The sequence below is a fragment of the Dendropsophus ebraccatus genome, chromosome 14, assembly GCF_027789765.1.
Source record: "Dendropsophus ebraccatus isolate aDenEbr1 chromosome 14, aDenEbr1.pat, whole genome shotgun sequence".
NCBI classification, from domain to species: Eukaryota; Metazoa; Chordata; class Amphibia; order Anura; family Hylidae; genus Dendropsophus; species Dendropsophus ebraccatus.
Window position 1 is genome coordinate 53525134 of NC_091467.1, and position 27670 is coordinate 53552803.

At 44.2% G+C, this 27670-nt stretch overlaps 2 protein-coding genes across 17 annotated transcripts in view; one reads left to right on the forward strand and one right to left on the reverse strand.

Annotated features, from left to right (window-relative positions):
* Positions 1–26: 26 nt before the first annotated feature.
* BIRC7 (baculoviral IAP repeat containing 7) lies at positions 27–16275 on the forward strand. Of its 6 annotated transcripts, none has more exons than XM_069953397.1 (9): positions 27–118; positions 9205–9824; positions 12691–12790; positions 12951–13032; positions 13660–13705; positions 14439–14624; positions 15102–15170; positions 15437–15648; positions 16105–16275. In XM_069953397.1, the coding sequence occupies exons 2-8, from the start codon at positions 9221–9223 to the stop codon at positions 15634–15636; spliced, it is 1287 nt and encodes a 428-aa protein (XP_069809498.1). In that variant the 5' UTR covers positions 27–118; positions 9205–9220; the 3' UTR covers positions 15637–15648; positions 16105–16275. The 6 variants fall into 6 exon arrangements, with proteins under 6 accessions (XP_069809498.1, XP_069809499.1, XP_069809500.1 ...); XM_069953398.1 differs by lacking the exon at positions 27–118 and adding an exon at positions 198–269; XM_069953399.1 differs by lacking the exon at positions 27–118 and adding an exon at positions 8874–8939.
* A 1727-nt stretch (positions 16276–18002) lies between these two features.
* The window catches only part of NKAIN4 (sodium/potassium transporting ATPase interacting 4), a 104856-nt gene continuing 95188 nt past the window's right edge, over positions 18003–27670 (reverse strand). For 10 of the 11 annotated variants that reach the window (XM_069953584.1, XM_069953585.1, XM_069953582.1 and 7 more), the window contains 2 exons: positions 24241–24325; positions 18003–18507 (listed from right to left, as the gene is read on the reverse strand). In XM_069953584.1, coding sequence (XP_069809685.1) covers positions 18498–18507; positions 24241–24325 — 95 coding nt within the window. In that variant the 3' untranslated portion in view covers positions 18003–18497. The remainder of the gene's footprint in view (positions 18508–24240; positions 24326–27670) is intronic. The other variant, XM_069953586.1, reaches the window with a different exon arrangement.

The following is a 27670-nucleotide window of genomic DNA, read 5'->3' on the forward strand; positions in this document are numbered from 1 at the left end:
CAGGCGCCTCTCAGGCCAGTGGCAGTCAGCGCGTGCTCCCAGCGGAAGTGACGTCATGCGTGGGAGCGGAAGCGAGAATGTGAGAACGGCCCACCACGTGATTGTCAGCCATTCCAGGGTGATTGTGTGACTCTATTCTTCTCATTCCGAATTGTTATTCATTGTTCAGACTTGGCGGTCGCTTTGCAGGGATTCCTGTTCACTCAGCTGTCGCAATAGCAGCGTGCCACAGTTCAGGCCTTTAAGGAATTGTTACATCCCTTAAAACTGTGAGAAAACAATGACATTTGTAGGGTTATACATACATTTATAGATAGGAGGAAAAAAAGAAAAAAAACCTCCCCTCTGCCTGGTCACTCAAGTGCATTACTTTTATGTAGGCATTCACATCCTATAGAATGGTGTTCACTGACCTGTGGCGCTCCACCTTGTGCGTCACTACACCTCCCAGCATGCCCTGACAGGCTCTATCTACATGGTAGAATGTGGAGAGACGGTGTTATACAAGATGATCCACAACCAGTGGCGGCTGCTGTAAAGAAGGAGATTTTATTCACTGACAGCAAGCAGGGATCCTGAAAATTGTGGGAAATTCACACACACACACACTTGCATAAACTGGGGGGCTACAGATTGGGTAACAGGTAGGGAGGGTTGAGCGAACCTGTCACACTGTTTGGGTTCGGCAACATTATCTGAATGGGAACGCTCATGGTTTGCTTCCCCACAGCTGCAGAAGTTGGATGCTGCCCTAGAAGGGAGTCCTGGCGAACATGGATACAGCCATAGGTTGCATCTAACTCCACCAGTAGTCAGATGCCAAGACTTTTGTGTTTACAGAGACTCGGGCATGTTCGAGTTGCGCTAATTTCTAATAGGTCTTAAAATACTAATAATTTTTATTTATATAGCACCGACAGATTCCGCAGCACTTTACAAATCTGGGGGTCACATACATAGACAAAAATAACAGATGTACACAAGTAATTATCGAACTATACGTGAGAAGTGAGGGCCCTGCTCGCAAGAGGTACAGAGAGGATGAAGACAAAGGCAGAGGGGTGAAAGTGCTTTGCTGTTGCTATGGTCGGTCATCTTTATAAATAGGACAGTGTAGGTCGAGGTGTGTGTGGGGGTTGACCAAATTAGGGAACCTATTAGGCCTGCCCCCAGTGGGAGGAAACCCCGCCCCACTATGATGTGACTCCATTTATTCTAATGGAGCTGCATCATACAGGGGCTTGGGTTTCCTCCCGCTGGGGGCGGCCCGCCTCCAGTGCTTCATCTCCGGCTGATGCCTATGAATAGAATGGCGCCATACACAGGAACAGGGCAGCGGCTTCCGGTGCCATTCTAAACATGGGCAAAACTTAAAGCGAATGTACCTGATGGTACATTCGCTTTAAGGGCACGTTTGAATCATTCTGTAGAACTGTTGCAGCTCGGGTAAAGTTCGTAAGATGAGAGTGAGAGGTGCGGATTAAGGAGGATGTTAGGTGTGGGTCATAAAAGGGGAACTCCAGGTAGAGGGGGGAAAAATGAAACTTCTGCATAAGCATATAGCATTACTTTCCTATCTATCCCAGGTTTGAAACTACCAAAAATCCATTTGCTTTGGGGGGTTTTGTTCTGTATTGTGTGGCTGCACTTCCTGGTTGAGCAGTTGTACACAGTACTACAGGTTCCAGGATGCAATGCTTTCCCTTAGCTGTTCATCACAGTCCTCCACCCTGCCCATTCCCCACCCCACCCACATCTAGGCTGTGTTCACACATTGCAGTTTCATTGTGTTTCTAAATTATTTGCAGTACTTTATAATTTCATTGTGTTCCCCCCACACTGTATTCTCTACCTGTAACACCACACAGCACATTGTATTCTCTACCTGTAACACCGCACAGCACGCTGTATTCTCTACCTGTAACACCACACAGCACCCTGTATTGTCTACCTGTAACACCACACAGCACACTGTATTCTCTACCTGTAACACCACACAGCACTGTATTCTCTACCTGTAACACCACACATCACGCTGTATCCTCAACCTGTAACACCACACAGCACGCTGTATTCTCTACCTGTAACACCACACAGCACTGTATTCTCTACCTGTAACACCACACAGCACACTGTATTCTCTACCTGTAACACCACACAGCACAATGTATTCTCTACCTGTAACACCACACAGCACCCTTTATTCTCTACCTGTAACACCACACAGCACGCTGTATTCTCTACCTGTAACACCACACAGCACACTGTATTCTCTACCTGTAACACCACACAGCACACTGTATTCTCTACCTGTAACACCACACAGCACGCTGTATTCTCTACCTGTAACACCACACAGCACACTGTATTCTCTACCTGTAACACCACACAGCACACTGTATTCTCTACCTGTAACACCACACAGCACCCTGTATTCTCTACCTGTAACACCACACTGTATTCTCTACCTGTACCACCAGACAGCACGCTGTATTCTCTACCTGTACCACCACACAGCACGATGTATTCTCTACCTGTAACACCACACAGCACACTGTATTCTCTACCTGTAACACCACACAGCACGCTGTATTCTCTACCTGTAACACCACACGGTATTCTCTACCTGTAACACCACATAGCACACTGTATTCTCTACCTGTAACATCACAGAGCACGCTGTATTCTCTACCTGTAACACCACACAGCACACTGTATTCTCTACCTGTAACACCACAAAGCACGCTGTATTCTCTACCTGTAACACCACACAGCACGCTGTATCCTCTACCTGTAACACCACACAGCACACTGTATTCTCTACCTGTAACACCACACAGCACGCTGTATTCTCTACCTGTAACACCACACAGCACACTGTATTCTCTACCTGTAACACCACACAGCACATTGTATTCTTTACCTGTAACACCGCACAGCACGCTGTATTCTCTACCTGTAACACCACACAGCACACTGTATTCTTTACCTGTAACACCGCACAGCATGCTGTATTCTCTACCTGTAATACCACACAGCACGCTGTATTCTCTACCTGTAACACCACACAGCATGCTGTATTCTCTACCTGTAACACCACACAGCACGCTGTATTCTCTACCTGTAACACCACACAGCACGCTGTATTCTCTACCTGTAACACCACACAGCACGCTGTATTCTCTACCTGTAACACCACACAGCATGCTGTATTCTCTTCCTGTAGCACCACACAGCACGCTGTATTCTCTACCTATAACATCACAGAGCACACTGTATTCTCTACCTGTAACACCACACAGCACGCTGTATTCTCTACCTGTAACACCACACAGCACGCTGTATTATCTACCTGTAACACCACACAGCACACTGTATTCTCTACCTGTAACACCACACAGCACGCTGTATTCTTTACCTGTAACACCACACAGCACTGTATTCTCTACCTGTAACACCACACAGCATCCTGTATTCTCTACCTGTAACACCACACAGGACACTGTATTCTCTACCTGTAACATCACACAGCACACTGTATTCTCTACCTGTAACACCACACAGCATCCTGTATTCTCTACCTGTAACACCACACAGCACACTGTATCCTCTACCTGTAACACCACACAGCACATAGTTACTACCTGTAACACCACACAGCACATAGTATTCTCTACCTGTAACACCGCACAGCATGCTGAACTCTCTACCTGTAACACCACACAGCACACTGTATTCTCTACCTGTAACACTACACAGCACGCTGTATTCTCTACCTGTAAGGGCGGGTTCACACCACGGAATTCTCGCGGACAATGTCCGCGGAATTCCGTCAGCTGTCCGGCCGCACATCTGGGCGCCTTTCCACGACCCCATAGACATCATTCTATGGGCCGGCGTATTCCGCTATACGCTGAAAGAAGTGTCACGTCACTTCTTTCAGCGGATTGCGGAATATGCCGGCCCATAGAATGGTGTCTATGGAGCCTGCGGAAAGGCGCGCGCCCGTGCGGGCAGACAGCTGACGGAATTCCGCGGACATTGTCCGCGAGAATTCCGTAGTGTGAACCCCCCCTAACACAGATATTGGAATAATGTAAAGAACTCTTTTAATTTAATGTAAAAATTTTTTTTTTTTCTTTTCATCTCCACGCACATATTATGATCAAGCATTTTTTATCTTTAAAGTTGAGCCCCACAATAAGGACTTTATTCAATATTTTCTTACATGGGATATACTGTTCATGCCTTGTTTTTTGTCCAGGTGGGATTGGCAGTGCCAGCTCTGATCCTCTGTGCCGTTTTTTATCATTTAAAGGGAAATGTAGTGAAGGTGCATGTTCCCTTATGTATGCCGTACCTTTCTTTTAGCCATCTGTGCAGTATTTTTTTGTTATTCTTGCCTGTAACTTGTAGTGGTGGGGTGTTTGTGCCGCACTTAGGCACGCCTCACCACCGCTTCCTCCTCCCTCTTTGCTACCCGGCCCTGCCTCCAGATGACGTTGCTGGCAAGGGCGCATGCGCAATTCGGGACGCAGGAGCGCGCAATACACGAGAGATCCAGGGCGCTTGCGCATACTTGCAAGTCGGCGCGCGGCCCTTGCTAGCAACGTCATCAGAAAGCAGGAGGCCGGGCAAAAAAGAGGGAGGAGAAAGTGGCGTTAAAATCTGCCAGAGCAGAATAGGTGTGGAATTTCAAGCAGAAATCTTTAGAATTGCTCAGTGTGCACATACCCAAAGTGAGGAATTTCAAGCAGAAATCTTTCAGCTACAATTCCTCGAGAATTGCTAAGTGTGCACATACCCTTCGAGCGGGTTCACACTACGGAATTCTCGCGGACAATGTCCGCGGAATTCCGTCAGCTGTCCGCCCGCACGGGCATGTGCTTTTCCGCCGGCTCCATAGACACCATTCTATGGGCCGGCGTATTCCGCGATCCTCTGAAAGAAGTGACATGACACTTCTTTCAGCGTATAACGGAATACGCCGGGCGATAGAATGGTGTCTATGGGGCCGGCGGACAGCTGATGGAATTCCGCGGACATTGTCCGCGAGAATTCCGTTGTGTGAACCCGCCCTTCCTCAGTGTGCACATACCCTTATCCATAGCAATGGCTGCCAGCTAGATATGAACGCAACTTGAACATGCTCGTGTCCAGTCATTTGGGATTTGAATACTGGTGGCTGAAGAAGTTGGATGCAGCACTATGGAGGCTTTATCCATGTTTTCCCAGACTCTCTAGGGCGGCATCTAATTTCTCCAGCCACCGGTATTGAAAAGCTGAACGATCCGGCTCGAGTTGTGCTCATCTCTACTGCCAACCTATGGCTGTAGGGAAACTACAAACCCAGTCATGTCCCCATCAACAGCCTGCAGCTGCTCCACTTTTCTTTTGCATTAGTTTTGATAGCACAAACCAATATACATCATCATGATTTTGTTTTTCCTGCATTTTGGGGGTTAATAAAATCATGTGATCCGCTCCAGCTGGGAGGTCATATGTATAAGTGCCTCCGCCTGCTCCTCCTGTCTGCTCTCAGGAGGCTGGTGTAGGATAAGGTTGGTATGTGGTCACATATACTGTGATGTGTGCTATAGTGTTATGGCACTAGTTGGTGCTTGTGCTGCACTTTTTTTCATCTTCTCCAGTTGTAGGTTTAGTGGGGATCTTCAAGGTTCTAGCTGTAACTCTAGGCTGATGTGAGACATGTCAAAAGGTTGGATCAGTTGGAGTCTGGGTGTTGAAACCCCACTTACCACTACACTGTCTTCTCATACTGAAGCCACCAGAGGATGGTAAACTGATGGAGAAAAAAGTGATCGCTACCTCTGCACAGCAGTATATTATGGGATGATACAATATACTATGGTGTACAGCAGTGAGCCCCATGCACTTCAATGGCCTGTAGTTAAGATGGAGGACGTGGAGGTGAGGGAGTTCCTTTAAGTGCAATGTGATCTGGTGAGATCAACATGTCTTATGGAAGTGCATTGCCGGTTGAGGTTGTTAACTGTGTGTTCTTAAGTATTTTATACCTGACTATAGAAGTGGCCACACAGTTTTTTTTTTTTTGCAGAAATCAATAGTCCAGGTGATTTTAAGAGACTTTGTAATTGGGTTTATTAGCTGAAAAATGCATTTTTATCATGGAAAAAGCAGTTTGAAGCTCTCCCCCTGTTTTCATTGTTCTCCTATGGTGAGAGCTAAATAAAACACCAAAACTGGACAACAAAGAGTTCATCTACAAATACCTCACCCTTTATCTCCTCTGACAGTCAGCACTGACCTCTCCTTCCTCTTCCCCCCTCCCCTCTTTATAGACCAGACTGGGTATGTCTGATGCAACAAGTCACAATTTCCTGAATTTTTTTTTTTTTTTTTTTTTGCAGTGGATGGAAAAGAGGAGGGGGGGACCTGGGAAAAGGCTTTTTAAATGCAGATAATGGCATGTTTGGCTAATAAACCCAATTACAAAGTTTCCTAAAATCGCCTGGACTATTGATATCTGCAAAAAAATAAAATAAAATACGAGAGTGACTCTTTAATATTGGGTACGTGATTTCTTACAATACAGATTGTAGCTGTTGCAGAACATCTTTTTGAAAAGAGGGAAATTTGTTCGCTGTTAAGTGCATTAATCTGTTTTTCAACTGCTAAGGCGTTGTATGCTCTATGGAAGGTAAGATGTGGCACAGTGACAGCTGAGTGTGTATTGTGCTCTATGGCAGGTGGGATGTGATACAATGACAGATAAGGTGTGTATTATTCTGTATGACAGGTAAGATGTGGTACAGTGACAGCTGAGGTGTGTATTATGCTCTATGGCAGGTAAGATGTGATACCGTGACAGCTGAGGTGTGGTGTTCTATAGCAGCTGTGGCGTATTTTGACGTTCTGCAGCATTTGAAGTGTGTACTATGTAATACTGCCACCTGAGAGGCAGCTTCCTGAAAAAAGTGATCTGTGATACTGTGGCAGCCATATAGCACCATTATAATGTGAAAAACTGTATGGTTTGGACACCTAGTTGTAAGGGTTCAGGGTTTGGCTCATTCACTTTGTTCTCACAGTGCAGGGCATTAATGACTGTAGCGTCCTCTGTACAATGTCTTTTTACCTTTAGTCCTGCAGCCCTTCTCTACCTTTTATGCAGTGGAACCAAAGCATACCCCCCCAGCAAAACAACAGTTCCCATCCTTCCTAGGCATATGTACATGAATATAACTACTATAATAGTGCCTCCTATGTACAAGTTTATAACTACTATAATACTGCTCCTATGTACAAGAATATAACTACTATAATACTGCTCCGTATGTACAAGAATATATAGTCAAAAGAAGAAAAAAACAGCTGCACACTATGAAATAGCGCATACAACTAAATATCCAAAAATATATATACAGTCTTTATTCAAAACATGATTCAAAAACAGAAAAACACAACAAACTTTTCAGATAAAATCGATAAAAAAACATAGGTATATACAAGAACTGAATATAGGGATTTGATGCTCCCTAGCTCAACCAGGGAATCAGACAATAGGATTATAGCTCCACATGATTAGATAATACACTGTGCTATAGACTGGCCTCCATAATAAACCAATAAACCTCTTGTATGTATAAATAAAAAAAAGATACAAAATACTATATGTAAAGTGCTGTTGTGCAATCTGCTCAAATAAACTAATGAACTATCCTACCTAAAGTGCAAACAAACAGTGGAAGTTAGAAGGAAGCCAAGTCATATACATCACAGAAAATCACCAATAGCCCTTGGTATCATAGGAACAGATGCCCTGGTATGGGGTCCTTTTGACTATAGATTGTGTAGTGGACACTTAGCTGCACCCCTTTGTCATTGCCTTTGTCATTGAGTGTGAGCTCCCTCATTTCTTTCTTATTTATATACAAGAATTTAACTACTATAATACTATAATACTGCCTCCCTATGTACAAGAATATAACTACTATAATACTGCCCCTAGGTACAAGAATAGAACTATTATAATAGTCTCCCTATGTACAAGAACATAACTACTATAATACTGCTCCCTATGTACAAGAGCATAACTACTAGAATATAACTACTATAATACTGCTCCTATATACAAGAATATAACTACTATAATACTGCTCCCTATGTACAAGAATATAACTACTATAATACTGCTCCTATGTACAAGAATATAACTATTATAATAAAGTCTCCCTATGTACAAGAACATAACTACTATAATACTGCCCGCATGTACAAGAATATAACTACTATAAGGGCCCATTCACACTGGGGAAAGCGGGCAGAAATTCCGAACTGAGCCCCCGCCATGGACTTCGCTCGGAACTCCATCTGCCTCAGTGTCTCATTGTGATGTGTATATAGTCTGCGGCGGTAGCACCACTTGGAATTTCTGCCGTTTTTCCTTAGTGTGAACGGGCCCTTATAGTAGTTATATACTGTTACTATATAAAGAATATAACTCTTATAATACTGCTTCTATGTACAAGAATGTAACTACTATAATACTGCTCCTATATACAAGAATAGAACTACTATAATACTGCCTTCTATGTACAAGAATATAACTACTATAATACTGCTCCTATATACAAGAATATAACTACTATAATACTGCTCCTATGTACAAGAATATAACTACTATAATACTGCTCCTATATACAAGAATATAACTACTATAATACTGCTCCTATGTACATAATAAATCTGTTACGTAGCTTTTACAAATTTTAGGTCCCCTTTAAGTCCTGGCAAAACATGATAGTTGCAGTGCATTATGGGTAAGTTATTCTTGTGTGGAGCGGCTGAGTCAGCTGTGAATGCAGGGATCAGTCAACGTTACACACATGGAGTAATGTGGACGGGGGAGTTTCTGCCTTTGTCTGTTCTGCGGTCCTGGCATGGAGTTAGCTTTGGTAGACTTTCAGTCTTCCTCCAGAACGATGACAGATGAAAGCTGTGCTCTGCTTATACTTAGTCTTCTGCTTTTCAGGAGTCTGGGAAAGCTGGGTGACAGCTTTAGTTTGGCTAGAGACTGTGGGTGGGGGTAAGCTGTACTCCCTGGAGCCCACCCCTTATAACTGTTTGTCCAGGTGAATGCCACCCTCTGACTTGTGACTGCTCTGTGCCCAGGTGAGTGGCACAGCCTCATGTGATGCTGACTGGCTTCCTCTCTTCCAGAAGATCACCTGCTGCAATGAACCAATCTCACTGGGCTTCCAGCCCGCTGATCGGACACAGGGCATGCTGCAGACGTGGAGTGGACCTGACCATGGAGGACGAGGTGCTGACACACATCCTGGGTTCCTGGAGTCCGTCTGTAATGGTGCCACAGCTGCCTGCTGTGGTAAAGCCCAGAATGCGTTGTGAAGCAACCAGATTACGGACCTTTACAATGTGGCCTGGCCCCAGCACTATGCACCCCCAGGACCTTGCCAGGGCTGGCTTCTACTATCTGGGCCCTGGGGACCGAGTACAATGCTTCTGCTGTGGAGGGATCCTGAGGTCCTGGGAACAAGGGGACCAACCACTTGACGAGCACCGTAAGTTCTTCCCCTCGTGCCAGTTTGTGCTGGGCAGAGAGGTGGGCAATGTCCCATGTGCAGCTGGCAGGGACGCTGTGGATGGTCAGATTCTTGGACAACTGAACAGATTTCCTGGTGAGGAGGAAGAGGAGACTTGGCAGGCAGTGTACCCTGAAATGATGGAGGAAAGGGAGAGACTGGCGACCTATCACAACTGGCCTTCATATGCTGAGGTTACCCCCGATGTCCTGGCCCGGGCAGGCTTCTTCTACACTGGTAAGTGTCATATCTGCTCCTAGGAGTTGTGTACCTCTACAGCAGGGATGGGGAACCTTTGGTGCAACGGCTGTCCAGGTATGATGGGAATTGTAGCTTTGAATCAGCTGGAGGACCAAAAGTTCTTCATTCCTGCTCTACAACAGTTAGATGAGCTATAGATGCCCCTTGCACTGGGCGTTGTGTAATGTTTTTAATGTTCCTCTTATTGCTGTTGTGGGCAGGTGACTGGCTCAACTAAGAAAATTTGTGACCAAGTTGTAACTAAGTAAAAGCTGTAACCAAAATCACTGACTGGGCTCTGCTACATCTAGCTTCCAAAATTACCTGTATAATGTACTAAGAGCACTTAGTAGGTGGCTTATCTAGTGGTGTACATAGAGCGAAGGGCCCTGCAACAGCTAAAATTGCGGTCCCTGCTGATTTGTGGGCATCTGACTGGACACCACAGTCCTAATTTCATGTAGCAGAGGAATGTTCCCTGGGAGATTTTCCTTACTGGTTTGCTGTCATTGCAGTTAATGTAAACAGGGGGCACTCTACTTAGTCCTAGTGGAGAATGGTCTAGTCTAAGCTGGATCATCTGTATGAGCTGCCCCTATAGAGTGTTTGTGTATATGTGTTATATCCTAACATGGGTCATATGACCTGTCTGTAATAAAAGGCAATAAAGAAGATTCCATAGAATTCTTATTTGTTGGGTTTTCTGCCACTGATTTGTTTAAAGGGGTTATATATTGTTAGTAAAAACATACAGCTACTTTCTTGTGAAATTGGCCCCTCAGATTGTGCGCAGTATTAAAATTCAGCTTCTTTCACTTTAATGGAACTCACCCCCCCCTTGCCAGTGATCAGCCTTCCCCTGTGCCAGTGATCAGCCCTCCCCTATGCCTTCAGCCCCCTTTGTGCCAGTTATCACCCCCCTTGCCAGTGATCAGCTTTCCCCTGTGCCATCAGCCCACCTTGTGCCAGTGATCAGCCCTCCCCTTGCCAGTCATCAGCCCCCCTTGCCAGTCATCAGCCCCCCTTGCCAGTCATCAGCCCCCCTTGCCAGTCATCAGCCCCCCTTGCCAGTCATCAGCCCCCCTTGCCAGTCATCAGCCTTCCCCTGTGCCATCAGCCTACCCTGTGCCAGTCATCACCCGCCTTGCCAGTCATCAGCCCCCCGTTGCCAGTCATCAGCCCCCCGTTGCCAGTCATCAGCCCCCCGTTGCCAGTGCCAGTCATCTCCCCTCTCAGTTTTCCAGCCATTTCATGTGCCAGCCATCATGTCCCCCCAGCCAGGGCCATCATCAGCCCCATGCCAAGCCATCTGCCGCCCCCGACCCCTCTGCTACTTACCTTTCCTGCAGGGCTGGCTGATGGAGTCTGCGAGGCGAGACGGGCCGCGTCTTCTTCCCAGCATGCACTGGGAGACCTGACGTCACACGCATCAGCGCGCTAGCGCGCTGACGATGCGTGAACGGAAGGCCCTGCAGTGCGGTACCACGGAGCGGTAAGTGAGAAGCTTATTCACTACCGCCCGTGGTATATCGCGATATGACGATATGCCAAAAATCTATATCGTCAACCGAATTGATGACGATATTTTGGCATATCGTTTATATCGCCCAGCCCTAATAGCACTTAAGTTTTTGTCTTTAAGGTCTACTCTTGCTGTTAGTGAGTTGGGTGTTCATCTCTACACCCAGGACACTGCTTGCTGTCGGTGAATAGGAATATTCTATGCGTCCAGAGACCTTAAAAGACACCGTATCAAAACATCTGACAAATTGTAGTTGTGGATCAAGTGGCAAGAACTCAATAGTGGGTTACTTGGCCTGCAAACAACAAGGAGTTAATGGTCATGTGACTAATGGCCCTTATGGAAGCCGTATGTGCAGTCTATGCACTCTTGTCTGTTCCTCTACAACAAAGAAAGAAGAAAGCTGGACACTATAAATTAGCGCACACCACTACATATATGAAAAAAAAAAAAAAAAATATATATATATATATATATATATATATATATATATATATATATATATATATATATATATATATATACACAAGCTTTATTTATAACCTGATTGCAAAAAGACAGAATAACATAACAAACTTCACAGATAAAATCAATTAAAAAAACCATATAGGTATATACAAAAACTGAGTGTGGGGATATGGTGCTCCCTATCTCACCCAGGGAATCAAACAGAATCAACGTAGTTCCACATGATTACATATACCATAAACTATACGGCTGGCTTCCATGCAAACCAATAGTACACAAGTGTATAAATGAATAGCACAAAAATATATCACAATTAATACAAATAATCACATGTAAAGTGTTTGTTGTGCAATTCACTGATAACCTCTTCTACAAAAAGTGCAATCAGTGAATTGCACAACAAGCACTTTATATGTGATTATTTGTATTAATTGTGATATATTTTTGTGCTATTCATTTATACACTTGTGTACTTATGAGGTCTTATTGGTTTGCATGGAAGCCAGCCGTATAGTTTATGGTATATGTAATCATGTGGAACTACTTTGATTCTGTTTGATTCCCTGGGTGAGATGGGGAGCACCATATCCCCACACTCAGTTTTTGTATATACCTATATGGTTTTTTAATTGATTTTATCTGTGAAGTTTGTAATGGTGTTCTGTCTTTTTGCAATGATGTTATAAATAAAGCTTGTGTATATATATTTAGTGGTGTGCGCTAATTTATAGGTCCAGCTTTCTTCTTTCTTTGTTGTAGATGTATCTAATGGACACTTAGCTGCACCCCTAGTTGTTTCTTTGATATTTAGTGTGAGCTCCCTCATTTCTGTACTATTCTCTTGTCTGTTCCTGACGTCTCCATCTTGTACAGGACATCGGGATAACGTCAAGTGTTTTCACTGTGATGGGGGGCTGAGAAACTGGGAGCGCGGTGACGATCCCTGGAGAGAGCATGCCAAGTGGTTCCCAAGGTGAGTCCCAAGAATCTGAGAATTTAAAGGGGAAAATTTAAACCTGCCACAACAGAGTGTCCAGACATGATGAGATTTATAGTTTTGCACAGTCTCCGATCTAAAGGCTTTAATCCTTAGTTATGGCCGTCCATGCCCTGACTCCTGACTCTTATTGCAGGTGTGAATTTGTCATACAGTCCATGGGGCTGGCCTATGTCCACAGCGTACAGGACGCTTTATTCAGTACTCCGGAAAGTACGGTGAGTCCATAAAATTTGGCAGCTACTTATATCTATGCATTTAATGGTTGTCCTGTCCCTTACTTATACACACCCTTTGAGAGGAAGTTCCCCTATTGGCTATATGGCTACTTGGTCATGAACAGGAGAGCAAAGCAAACCCATAGTGAAATATAGGTCAGAGCGGCTTAGTAGATGTCCCCTTTAATTTTGGACTACTGTGTATATTTTGGTTATATCAATGTATTTAAGGGTCAATTTACACACAGATTATCTGCCAAGGATTTGAAGACAAAGGTCCCTTATGACCTGTCTATAGTCAGTTTCTGGCTTAGGTTATCTGCCAAAGATTTGAAGCCATTCTGTTAAAATGGATCTTAACTTTCAAGGGCCATAAGAGAAAACCCAATTATTGAGGCTACAATTTGATTGTGGCAGTGGTGCTGTGACTACAATATGATGACCTGTCCACCCAAGAACCTGGTTAGTTTTAGCCAACCCTAGATGATCCTGTTACATGTATCCACTGACTATCACTAAGAAAGTAAATGCCTGCACGGTGGCCATTGAAGTCTGTTTATCCACAGTGAGTAACAATAAATAGATGGGATGGAACACGTAACTCTCCCTAATTCTTTGTCCCTACAGCCTGAATCTCATAGGTCATCAGACAGGAGCCCTGGGAGCCCTAGAGGTGAGTACCTGTCTTGTCTCTACCACAGAGGCCAACAGTTTGACGGCCAGCGCTGTATGTAACATGATCTCCTGCAGTTGCGTGATGAAGGTTGTTATTTTGCAGTAGATCATACTCTCATAATTTTGGAATGTTGAAATCTTGCATTAGGATTTCTGACTGTTAAACCCAAAGATGATTAATCCCTTAAAGGTCACTTATACAGATGTGTTTGAGTCCGTGTTATGGACTCAAGTTTGATGTGACCTGTCCAAATGACATCGTAGGTGACGGAAACTTTCACATCAGGTGGACTTTTATTCCTAATATGGCCCCAAACCCCCCATGTTTGACAGATGCTGAGTTACATGCTTCCTTATGTCTCACCCTGGCCATCTGCTCTATATGTTATGATAGGTAAAAATACAGCAGAATGTAGGTAAACATACAGCAGAATGTAGCTCAGCATCTTCTCCCTTCACCCAGGGTGCCATGATCTCTAAAAAAATAATGTAGAATTTGCACTCCATTATAACTGTCATTCTGATATAGCCCCCCCCCACCACCTACAATGATAATGTCCACCTACCTTATGTAGCAGAGGCTTTTGGGCTTCAGTGTGGATAGTACCACTGCACTTGAGAACTGAGGGAGGGGCATGAAGCGAGTTGGCACTGTACTTTACCCAAAGGGCTCAGCTTGTGGGGTCAACACAGCAGGTGTTGTAGTAACTGGATTAACCCCTCCCTTGCAGATTCTCCTGGTGACTTCCTTCAGTCATCCGTAGCCCAGGGGGCTCTACAGATGGGGTTTGATGAAAATCTGGTGGCCAGTCTGGTTCAGAGCCGCTTCCTGCTGGTTGGGGCCCCTTACAGCTCTGTGTCTGACCTGGTCCATGATCTAGTTCAGGCAGAAGAGGACAGACAGGCACACACAACAGGTATATACACAGCCTGTGCACAGCAAAGTGTTGGCCTGTGTGGATGATGGTTGTAGTAATGCAGTGTGATGGTGTGCTGTGTTAAAGTTGTGTGTATGAATCTACATGAGTAACTTTGGAAATGATTTGGTTGGATTGGAGTTTTCTTTCTCATATGTTGTTGTAGTCCCCTCCAGAGCTGCGTTCATACTTCTGTATCCTGTTCTCTGCCATGTGGTGTTTGGGCCTGGCTAAAGCGAGATATAAATGGTCAAATGACTGGTCAATAAGTGATATAAATCTAGCAATGGGGCTGAATCAAAAACTTTACTCTGTGATGCAGCAGGAGAAGTCTTTACATAGTTATAAGGTGTAGGATGAGCAGCAGATGTCAGAATGCAGCTCTGGATGTGAATAGAGTAGAGTAATCTTGTCTTTCCTATTAAATGCAGACTAGTGCACAAACTGACGACTGTGACGATGATTTTTTCCTTTCAGACTTTGTAAGGATTCCTGAAGCTCCAGCACAAAGGGCAAATACAGAACCGCAACCATCAAAAGAACCAGGTAATTATAAGCTTGTCCAGAGGGAGCAGTATGATAGTAGTTATTCTTGTACATAGGAGCAGTATTATAGTAGTAATCTTGTCCAGGCAGGATGGAAATTGTAGTTTTGAAACTGTTGGGGGCTCTGGGTCCCCACCAGTGCTATAACGGGTGGGAGGATCTGCAGGACTGAAGGTGAAATAAATTGTACAGAGGACTAAATCCCTAAATCCTAACATCACAACCTGGTGGTGCTATATAGCCTGACTGTCTCACTCTCTCTGCAGAAGTTGCACTCAGCACAGAAGAGCAGCTCCGGAGGCTAAAGGATGAGAGACTGTGTAAAGTTTGTATGGACAAGGATGTGTCTATGGTCTTTGTGCCATGTGGCCACCTGGTGGTCTGCATGGACTGTGCCCCCAATCTACGACACTGCCCAATCTGCAGGGCAATGATCAGGGGCAGTGTACGGGCCATCATGTCCTGATATCTCGAGCAGGTGAGCACATTTTAGAGTAGGCTTTGGAATATATCCTATTAGACTGTTGCCCCCCCCCCCCCCCCCAAAAAAAAAAGCTTCTATAGTAATTACACCATGTAAAGTAATGACTGCAAGCATATTTAACATGGCTTACAGCTTGATAAGCCAGTACTGTATAATAAAGAAGCTTTAGTTGCAGAAAACCTTTCTAGCATCTCATGGTGCAGACTTTGTGGCTCCTAGACAGGTAAGATGGTAAAAACTCCTGATGTCACCCAGCTTTCTTTATATTTAGCTTGTCACATATATAACAAACTATGGTCTATAAAACTATTTACCCTGTGTTAGCCTCTACTGCAGTTCAGGAGCTATTTTCTATTGCATGAGTTAAATGGTAGGAAAACTAATAAGCTCCCTGCCGTCTGGAGGTTTTAGAGTGTTGAGTGACCCCCCTACATTTTCCTCCTCTTACAGGTGCCTTGTTGGATCCAACAGGCTGCTGTGGCCGGTCACCCTGACCCCCGGACAATGGGCTGGTCTCCCTCCAGTCTCTGTTTTCATGACTGTGGCCTGTACCGACTACTAAAAGGGGATTTTTATATTTATTTTTTTTATTAATAAAGTGTGAGATGTAAATATGATGCTGTGGGATGTACTGCAATAAAGTATTTAATTTAGACAAGGGCTGTCCTGTGACTGTCGGGGGGGGGGGGGGGGGGGAATCCACATTGTCTCACATATTTAGTAATATACAGATCATGGCTTTTGTGTCCATCATAATTACCCCAAAATGGAACAGAAAGCTAGGTCATCCCCTCCTGTATCCAGTGTCATTGGAAATGTCTAAATTCTCAGTGTTGCCCAGTCTTTTCCAGTCATAAGTAAAGGATTGTGCTGCAGGAATGGTGTATCGCCACAAGGGGGCAGTGTTGCCTCAAAATTGGCTGTACCCTGTAATGTCTAAATGCATAAAAAATAGAAATGTGGATTTAGATGGAGAAAATTCAATTGGGGAAAATTGTATTTATATAGATAGATAGATAGATAGAGAGAGAATAAATATAAAATATATATATATATATTAAATGCTCCAGATGTATCACAGTGGCTCAGACTACTTTGCAGGGTAAACTAGCGCCAGTCTCGCTGATCAGCACTTGTTACCGAGCCTAATAGGCTGTGTTTCTGTATGTATCTGAAAAATTGCACCCCCATGCATTAGCGATTAGCTGCATGATGTTGCCAGCACTATTGGTAACCAAATAGGGGATAATTGTTTGTCTTAAAGTGTGTGGGGCCCAAATTCTAAACAATACTAGCTACCTCTTAATTGTTTCTGATGAATTTTGCCACTCCATACTGATTGTTGTATGGCACAGTCTGGGGTGTAGAGTACATATTTTATTATGGGCTATTAACAATATTTGTGGAACTTTACTTTTTAAGTTTAAGAAATGATTGGATCCGCTGAGGTTTTATTTCACTCAGAGTAATCTGGGTCCTGATGTGACAGCTCCTTGTCTGTGAACACACAGCTGTAGAAGGACAGCTGTGAGTTATGTCTCGGACTCCTACCTGTCCTCCCCACATAGGAACGTTCAGCACAGCTGAGCGTTTGTGCTCTCAATGGGATGGGGTAAGCTCTGGCTGCAGCTTATCTCTCTCAAAACAAAGGGATCGGACGCGATTATCCATCATAACTAACCAATTACCACCAATGGGCTGCCTGGATGATCTAAGGATCGTCCCTGGGAATCCCCTCCCCATCTGTGCATGAAATGGCACAGGCAGGAAGTGAGCACTGATCTAATAGGTCGGTGCTCACTTCCTTCTCTATCATGCAGTGTAATATGGCTTTATCAGCTGAACATATTTTAGTTTACATCGGGTGTTTCCTTTTTAGAGCCAAAACAGGCAAGAGCATTGTAAATGTGGGCTAATATGCAGTTACAAATTCTTCCCACTAACTTCTATGGCGAACAGCAAGTTTATGCATCAGATCTTCATTTTAAGGGGTTATCCAGGCTTAAAAAAAACATAGCAGCTTTCTTCCAGAAACAGCCACACTCTTGCCCTCAGGTTGGGTGCACTTTTGCAGCTCAGTTCAGTGAAGTAGCTGAATTTTAATACCACACAGACAGGGGTGGTGCTGTTAATGCAAGAAAGTAGCTGTGTTTTTTTTTTTCTTTTGTTCTTTTTACCCGGTCCTGGATACTTGTAAAAATTGATACAAAGAAGCAGTGCTGCAGGATAAAGTAAGGGACAGGCACATTGGTATAAAAGGTAAGGGCAGACCTGTGGCTGCACGCTCGGAAATTAGCCAAAGTAAATAAGTGTCAGATTATAGTCTTTACCCAAATAAAGAATAAGGATCACAATTGGATATATGTTTAATAAATCAATCCTGGGAGAGAAGAGGCTAATTGCCTACTACGATGTAGAAATCTAAAAGATGTCTGTATAGAAGGGATGCAACCATTCCTCAATGTCCCTGTATTGTAATATTCCCCAGGTAGGATGCACAGGCGTCTTTAGCCACTTCTCTTATAGGTGAGGTGGGAAAGGTAGGAAGGTGACAGCAGATGGACGAGTTTTAATCTCCTCCTTGGATAAAATGAGTCCATTTGGCAAAACCAACAGAATAAGTAGTTCCTGTGCGCCACCACTCTGGTCGTGTGCAGCACTGCCAGGTAACAAAGCAAAAGTCTCTGCTGGCTGTACGAGGCGGCTCCAGTGTCGTCTCATCAGTCTCTACCTGATGGCGGTATATAAGGAGTGTAACGGTGGAAGTCATTGTGGCACTTGTGTCTTATAGACAATCGACGACTGAAGATCAGCTTCCTCTTCATGGCCCAGCAGCAGCTCATTTACGACGGCCTGAAGCATAGAAAGAGAAGTCATACAGACATGAATATATGCAGTGCTGTATTACAGAAGGTGTATTCATTTAATTTACATAGTGGGCAGTATTAGCCTGTGGCACTATTCCATTGTAGTAACTGCAAAAATTGCGCTAGTTTATAGCGATTGGAAAATCTGTGGTAAAATAGGAAAATTACAGCAAAAAATGCCATGTGTGAATAGACTAAGAGTAGTTATATTCTTGTATGTAGGGGGCAGTATTATAATAGCTATATTCTTGTCCACAGGGGGCAGTACTATACTATATAAAGCTAGGTTCACACTGCGGTTTTTTGCAAAAAACTGATGCATTTGTGTGCATCCGTTTTTCCATTGACTTCTATTGTAAAAAAAAAAAAAGGATCAAAACGGATCCATTTTTTTGACTGACACAAAAACGTAGCTAACACTACTTTTGTGTCCGTCAAAAAAAAACTCAGTTTTGATCCGTTTTTTTTTTTTTTTTACAATGTAAGTCAATGGAAAAAGGATCAAAACGGATGCACACAAATGCATCCATTTTTTGAAAAAAACGCAGTGCGAACCCAGCCTTCCTGTGGTGGCAAACCGGTGTGTGGGGGGAGGTACTAAGAGACCTCTGTTATGGTGGTTTTACACGGAGCGATAATTCGCATTATTAACGATTTTGAGTGAACGGGGTTTTTTTATCATGTTTTTTAATAACTATCAGTGTACTGAAAAATAGTTTTGTGTGATCGCTTAAGCCTATCTCACACACAGGTGAAATCAATGTAGAGGGCTCTCTAGAAGCGGGTGATGTGTTGCAAACACTGTGAAGACATATGATTTGTACACCTATATAAATTGTACGTCAACATTTATTGCTTAAATTCATATATCATAATTGATAGTTGGTCATCGCTATAAAAAACCTTGTAAAGGTAAAACTAATAGTCTAAATGCATAGGAAATACATAAAAATTACATATAAATGCCTAACTAGTATAAAGATAAAAAATAGGTAAAATCTATGTGATAAAATAGAAATTTATGTGTATGTGGAGCCTAGTGAGGTTGCCTGCGCCGGGCCCAGCGCAGGCAGCTCACCTAGATGTATTTAGCAGTAGTCCCGAATCAAGAGGTCTGGCATGAGCTCGTATCGCTGGATGGCCGTTGGAATAATTATATTAGTGTCCTAGTGAGACAGCTTACTTTTCAGGTCATACACTTTGGGTGAACTCAAGCCGTATCTGCCTGGACATTCAAACCAAGCGGCAGTTAGCAAGAGCGCGCGCTCACATGCATGCGGACGCCGCAAACAGCATGAGATAACTCACTGTGCTGAATTAGATCTTAACTGCACGGATTGCAAAGAAGCCGAACTGACTGAGACACGGACTGCCGCTACAATACTATATTGGACCGTGGGAGCTACCGCCGGCAGGGTGAGAGGTGGACATTCCACCATTTGTCATTTAAACATCACCTTATTTCACCCAAAGTGTATGACCTGAAAAGTAAGCTGTCTCACTAGGACACTAATATAATTATTCCAACGGCCATCCAGCGATACGAGCTCATGCCAGACCTCTTGATTCGGGACTACTGCTAAATACATCTAGGTGAGCTGCCTGCGCTGGGCCCGGCGCAGGCAACCTCACTAGGCTCCACATACACATAAATTTCTATTTTTATCACATAGATTTTACCTATTTTTTATCTTTATACTAGTTAGGCATTTATATGTAATTTTTATGTATTTCCTATGCATTTAGACTGCTTTCTACTATTAGTTTTACCTTTTACAAGGTTTTTTATAGCGATGACCAACTATCAATTATGATATATGAATTTAAGCAATAAATGTTGACGTACAATTTATATAGGTGTACAAATCATATGTCTTCACAGTGTTTGCAACACATCACCCGCTTCTAGAGAGCCCTCTACATTGGTACACACTCATTTATTCATTTATATCCTGTGAGCGCTGGGAATAGTGGTGCACTCGAAGGGGGTGGACTCCATTCGTAGGGGTTAGGTGTAGCAGACCTTTACTATTTTTTGTTACACAGGTGAAATCGTTGAAAGAATGTTTACACGGAATGATCTGCGAATTATTGCGAACGATCAACGTCTATTTGAGAACATTTCTCGCTTGTCGTTTAAACGTTCGATTATTGTTCGAATTTGATCATTATCGTGCAAATTCGAACGATAAATCGTTCCGTGTAAAACCACCATTAGATTGGTCGCTAATGGGGAATCCAAGACACCTGTCCCACATTCCCTTTACATTTACACGGCACGAGAAACAGAGCATTTGGGCTGCATGAACGATCATTGTATCATTTGTGCAGCCATGGAAATTGACTGCACAGATATGTATACATTCTTGTTGTCATTTCCAGAGCAGTGCATACTTACCTTCTTGTGATCCGACATCCCGCTTTCTCGCTGTCAATCATTCTGGAGAAGGCCTGAAGATACAGCAGTGGCCAGAGGTTGGGGCAGCTGGAGAGCGGGATGCTGGATCACAAGCAGCATAGAAGGCAGCGTAAGGTGCACTAGGCATCCTCTCCAATGAATAGAACTGGCAAAACCTCAAGCTGAGTCTGCCGTGCGGGCTCCGCTTGAAATTCCACCAGAATTACTCAGTGTGAATGAGATCTTAAGGTTTAATAAGTAGTGAGTTTTGGGTTGACGTTTGAGCAGGTTTGCTATCATTGGTATATTGCTTGATATATCTGAGTTATAGCCTCATCTAGATGTAGCAGGAATTGTGTGGAGATATAGCCCTGCACGTCTTATGCTGGTGAATGAGAAGCATTGTGTCCGTTCTCACAATCTTTATAATCTGACTTGTTTCCTTCTAATTACAGTAATGAGCCCCCCTCCCATACATCCACACAACAAACCATTGTTCTCATAAAATGGAACTGCTCTTCCATATGTGTTGAATTATAACGGGGTATAATGTTCCCATGGTAAAATATTACAATGAGTGGAAAGCATAATGTCATTTTACTCGGCACACCTCTGTTATCTTGGTTTATACTTGACGAACATTTTGGTGCACATGAACACCCAGCTTTTCACAGACCCTGAATAACTCTTAACTGGGAATTCATATACAGCACATTACTTTGCAGAATTTCATCTGAATGGGGTTGTTTTGGTGGTAAAACCGCATCGTACAGAGTAATACACCGCTTGGAGCCATAGTCCTGCTATGTCCATGCGGACTAAGGCTGCATTCCCACATTCCGTCATCCTGACGGATCACGGACGTGGAATGCATGTACCGGAGTCCCCCCGCGCCCGGACAGCATCTGTAATTAGATGCTGGGAGCGGGGGAGACTGTATTCATAAGCGCCGCGCTGTAATGAATCAGCCGCGCGGTGCTGTTACTACAGAGCGGCGCTTATGAATACAGTCTCCCCCGCTCCCAGCATCTAATTACAGATGCTGTCCGGGCGCGGGGGGACTCCGGTACATGCATTCCACTTGGGTATGCAGCCTAATGCTGGGTTTACACGGAACAATTATCGTACGAATTTGCACGATAACGATCGAATTTGAACGATAATCGTACGTGTAAACGCAGCAAACGATCGAACGCCGAGCGAGAAATCGTTCATTTTGATCTTTTAACAGGTTCTTAAATCATCGTTCGCAAAAAATTTGCAGATCGTTCCGTGTAAACAGTTGTTGCGCGATAGTCCGGTCGCCCCCGCCCCCTCATCCGCAGCCCCCTGCGCCGCTGCTCCGATCGCCGCCACCATACTTTACCTGCTCCGCGTAGCAGGTCTTCCACATCCCCGACTCCCCTCTTCCGTGCACTGATTGGCTGAAGAGGGGAGCCGTGAATTTCAAACGGCTCCTCTTCAGCACTGATTGGCTGAAGAGAAGCCGTTTGAAATTCCCGGCTTCCCTCTTCAGCCAATCAATGCAAGGCAGCACTGATTGGCTGAAGAGGAGCCGTTTGAAATTCTAGGAGCGGCGTTGGCGATCAGAGCAGCGGCGGGTGGCGATCGGAACGGACAAGGGGGCTGCGGTTGACCGTGGGGCCGGGTTGCAGGCACGCGAGCGCAAAGCGATCACAAAAGATTTTTCCGTACGATATATCGTACCGTCTAAACACTGATCGTTATAAAAAAAAAAAATCGTTACTTCGAAATCGTTAATCGTACGATCGGCCAATAATCGCCTCGTGTAAACTTAGCATAAGGGTACTATTACACGGAACGATTATTGGTCCTATCTGTCTGATTATCGCTCCGTGTAATAAACACAACGATCAGCCGATGACAACTATCATCGGCTGATCGTTGACATAGGTTTGGACCTATAATTGTCAGGCGCCAACCACGCATCGCTACGCGTAATAGCGTTGGGCGGCTGACGATATGCAAAGTGTATACCTAACTATGCTGCAGGACTCCTTTTGCGCTCTGCTTCTCCCCAGCCCTGCGCGCTCCAGCTGACAGGCTGCTCAGGCTCAGCCAATCACAGGCCGGGACTGCGGTGGCCAGTGATTGCCTGAGCAGCCTGTCAGCTGAGACAGGCTGCTCTGAAGCTGGAGTGTGCGGGACCCAGGGAGAAGCAGAGCACAGGAGGAGCCCAGCAGCATGGACAGATAATGTATACAGTTTAAGCAAGGGCTGCAAGGACATCGGTAGCAATGTCCATGCAGCCCTTATTGAACAATTATCAGACCGTGTAATAGGCCCAGTAAACGAGCACCGATCTAGTAGATCGGCACTCGTTTACAGTTATTATCGGGCCCACATCAGCGCGTGTAATAGTACCCTAACACTTTATGCCCTTATACATGACCTGTAATGTTCAGGAGGTTCACTCTTACTAAGCAGATTTACTGTCTGGATATTCCAGTCAGTCATACCCATGTGACAAGGTTTTGATGGCACACCTACCAGGAGAGCAGCAATAGCAGCCATTTATCATGATTTTCTAGATGAAAATGACATGATCAATACCTAATCTCCTGCCAGGGATGTGTAATAGAATCCTCAGCAAGTGTCATCACTCTCCAGGAATGACAGCAATCATATTCCCTGCACAAACGCTTACCAAATCTGTCATCCCTGTGAGCTATGACTCTACAGCAGGACATTTAAAGGGGCGCTTTACCTCTGAAATTCATCTACCTAAAATCTGTATCAATGTGTACATGCATAACTTTACATATAATTTACTGATCCTGAGTTACATCCTGTATTAAACTCCAGAGCTACACTCACTATTCTGTTGATGGGGTTACTGTGTACATACATTACATTACTTATCCTGTACTGATCCTAAGTTACATCATGACTCCAGAGCTGTACTCACTATTCTTGCACACTGCTATGAAAAACAGTCAATTTGCTGACCACTATTCACAGAATGAATGCATATGCATTACTGGGACTTGCTGCAATATATTAGATTATGATGCAGTGAGCTCTTAAACGGCTAGAGCGCCACCCTACAGAACTGACAATGTAGTACTGATACAGTAAGCTCCCAAGAAGTAAAGAGTGTTGGAACTAGACAATGATGTCATGATCTATAGGAACAAAAGGTTGCAGACACCCTTATGTTGTCCAGATGGCCACGACGGCACCATATGTTCCCTGGACTACAGCAGACTGAACCATCTGACCAAACATCCAACAGTGTAACGCCAGTAGGGTCAGTGAGCAGGTTGTCCCTGTCATGGCTTCTCGCTGGCTTATACTTACAGGTAACTCTGCTTGAACAGCAGGTGATTGGACTTTTCATTGACATGGTAGAGAGGAAATGGATCAAATCCACCAATGAAATCAACTGAAAGAAATAAATGCTTAAAATAAAAGAAAAACCAATGTAATGGACATGCAGGGGATAGAAAGCAAAGGTAGAGGAGGTGGAGATGAGAAGAGACGAACATGACTCATTGAGGAAGAATGCAAAACATGGATGACGACGGGTAATTTAGAGGGCATCGCCATGAGTATAACTCCGAGGCACGGCTACGGGGCTCACTGGGCTATGATTGACAGAAGAGGGAGGCTGGGGAATTTATTGTAGGACCAATGAAAGAAATATGCCCTGGGCATAAGGGTATACACTACATGAGCAGAAGGAGGAGGATGGGGAACCGTCAGCTGTTGCAAAAATGATTTGGCTGTCCAGGCATGATGGGAACTGTAGTTTTGCAACAGCTGAAAGGCTGAGGGTTCCCCATCCCTGAATCATATTATACAGATATGGCTGCTTAAAGTACTGGCACAAGAAACATCCTATCACTCACAGGCAAATCAGCCAATCAGAAGTGGCATACAAAGTAACATAAGACCCACCTGTTCCAAATGAGTCCCTGGAGAGAGAGTAAGGATTTACATGTAAACCGCCTTGAAGCCAGTGAGAATAATAGGTGAGTGCTCAGTAATATGGTGAGAACCCAGTGTTGCAGCCTTTTACTTGTAAAGGGAGTGACCATTGGATTCAGCTCACTTCTATATAGATGGCCTTAAGGGGTCCCTCCCATGAACAATGCCCCTAGAAACCTTTACTTATGGATGGACAAACTGGTAACACTGTATCTGTGTAATAAGAGGATACCAGGGAATGCAAATCACATGTGTACAGCACATCAGATAGGGCAGCTTCGTCACTGTCAGTCCTTAATGATGCCATTGCTGCCTGATGCTGGCGGGGGGTGGGGACTCATTAGAGGTCTGTGCCTGCACTGCTGCTGGCTCCTCTCTGCGGGATCAGTATTGATGGGATTTGTCGGAATAAGGAAGAGAAAAATGGATGCAGAAAATGTTTATTAACCTGGATTTCTACATGTAACATGGTACTGAATGGTGAACAGCTTGTATCACCCAAATGACCTACATTTCTACTAATGATCAGACCCAGTGTACAAGAGGGCGGGGGATGGGGTCCAGTTGTGGGGGTGGGTGCATTTAGTAGCAGACTGGATTGCAGGTAGGATTAATGTGAGGAAGTGCTGGGATATAAGAAGAGCCGCTACCTCACAGTATAATAGTAGTTATATTCTTATACATAGGGGGGGCAGTATTACAGTAGTTACATCCTTTTACATAGGGTATTATGGGCATAGTCAATGAGGACATGCCTGCTTCATCCCTTCTCTCCCTGGCATCTATGAAGTTATGAACGCTTTATTCTCTCGTTTTATTATAGTAGATATATTCTTGTATATAGGAGCAGTATTATAGTATTTATATTCTTGTATATAGGAAGCAGTATTATAGTAGTTATATTCTTGTACATAGGAGCAGTATTATAGTAGTTATATTCCTGTATATAGGAGCAGTATTATAGTAGTTATATTCTTATATATAGGAGCAGTATTGTAGTAGTTATATTCTTGTGATATTATTTGTGACCAGAGAGATGGACAATATTTGTGGAGCAATAGACAATGAGTTACAAGACTACTGTGGGGAGGGGTTATACAGCAGTTGTGGGACCTTTGACTTAGCTCTGACCTGGTCACCATCTGTAAGCGGTTTATATGGTCTAATTCTGTATCTATGAATTTCCCTTGGGTTCTCCTGCTCCTCCCTCTCTCCAACAATATACTGGCAGGGTAATAGGCTTTCCATAAAATTAGGGTAAGACACGGACATGTTGAGTTGTGCTGTGGATGAGGCTGATGTATGTGGTGCTGCACAATTAGCATAATTTGAATATTAGGAATGCTTTAAGGATAATGGATGACATGGTTGGTCCGTTGTTTACTGGCCGAAGGCATCAAATAAACATTCGATTCAGGTTTTTTTTGCTAATATTCTAGGTATTCCCACCATTCAAAAGCATACCATCCTTAATGGCAAGGTTATAGTCATATGTGGTATGTATATTCCTCACTATTGTAAAGCTTTTAGTGTAATGTCAGTGAATAGGAACATTATTGCTTACACCCAAAGGCTGAATCCTCTTAAAAGATTCAATACTTCTGCCACTGAATCTATATCCAATATAAACAATCCATTGTTAGGCCCCCTTTACATATATCAGGCTTCCCAGCTCCTTTCTAATGTTTGAATTGATCCCATTAATTTGAATGGGACAGTTTCAAATATCCTGCGCAAGAATCTAGATGCCAGATCATCAGACATGATGGATGGAAAAATGCATCTTGCAGGGTTCCTGGTCCCTGATGCAGAGAACTGACAAGATAGGAATACAAATGCTCAGCTGCAAAAAGTGTATGTTCAGGACGAGCTTCCAACCTTTGGATGCTAGCAGGGGTGCTTCTGCCATGAGGGGAGCCTAACAACCAAGGGGGATGCATACATGGGGAAGGCTGTCTCCTGGGATGTAACAGGGGAGATGCCTACAGGGGTATTAGCTACAGGGGGTCATGCCTACATGGAGGAGGGCTGCCTACTGGGGTATGCTTACATGGGGGGAACTACCTACAGGGTGATTGCCTACATATGGGATATTATTTACAGTGGAGGGCAACTACAAGGGGGACTACCTACAGGGGAGATGCCTTCAAGGTGGGATTACCAATATTGGGGATATTATTGACTTGGGAGGAGGCAACTACCACAGGGATTACCTACAGGGGGACTAACTACACTGGGGAAATTATTTACTTGGAGGGGCCAAATAGCACAGGGACTACCTACATGGTGGATACACTTTACTGGGAAATACAGGGGTATACTAACAGGGTGGTGAGTGTGTGTGGGGGGGAGGCATTTTCTATATGGGAGGAAACTATTTAATGGGGGCCTTCATGCTACTATATGGGACACAGAGGGGACCTAACTACTATGTGCTGGAACAAGGAAAATAAAATTTTTCTCTGGCAAATTCATAGCTCGCATAGATGAGAAATAAAAAGAAAAGTGAGAGACTGATCAGAGGAGACGTCACCTGTGAGTCACTGAATATAAGTCACTGTTTCAAACACTGGCCTATATAAAAGGAGAAGTCCGGCAATTACAAGTAGAACTTACCTCTCTCCGTGCCTGTGCTGAAGGGCAGGATCGGCCTCAGGACACCTGCTGGGCTATGAGATATCTGGCACTGACACGTCACAACCCGGCTGATGGAGTGGTCGCTCAGCCAGTCAGTGACTGATAGCTCAGGGAAAAAGCCTTCTGGCGGGGGTCCCCAGCTCACCGCGGGCACCAGGAGAGG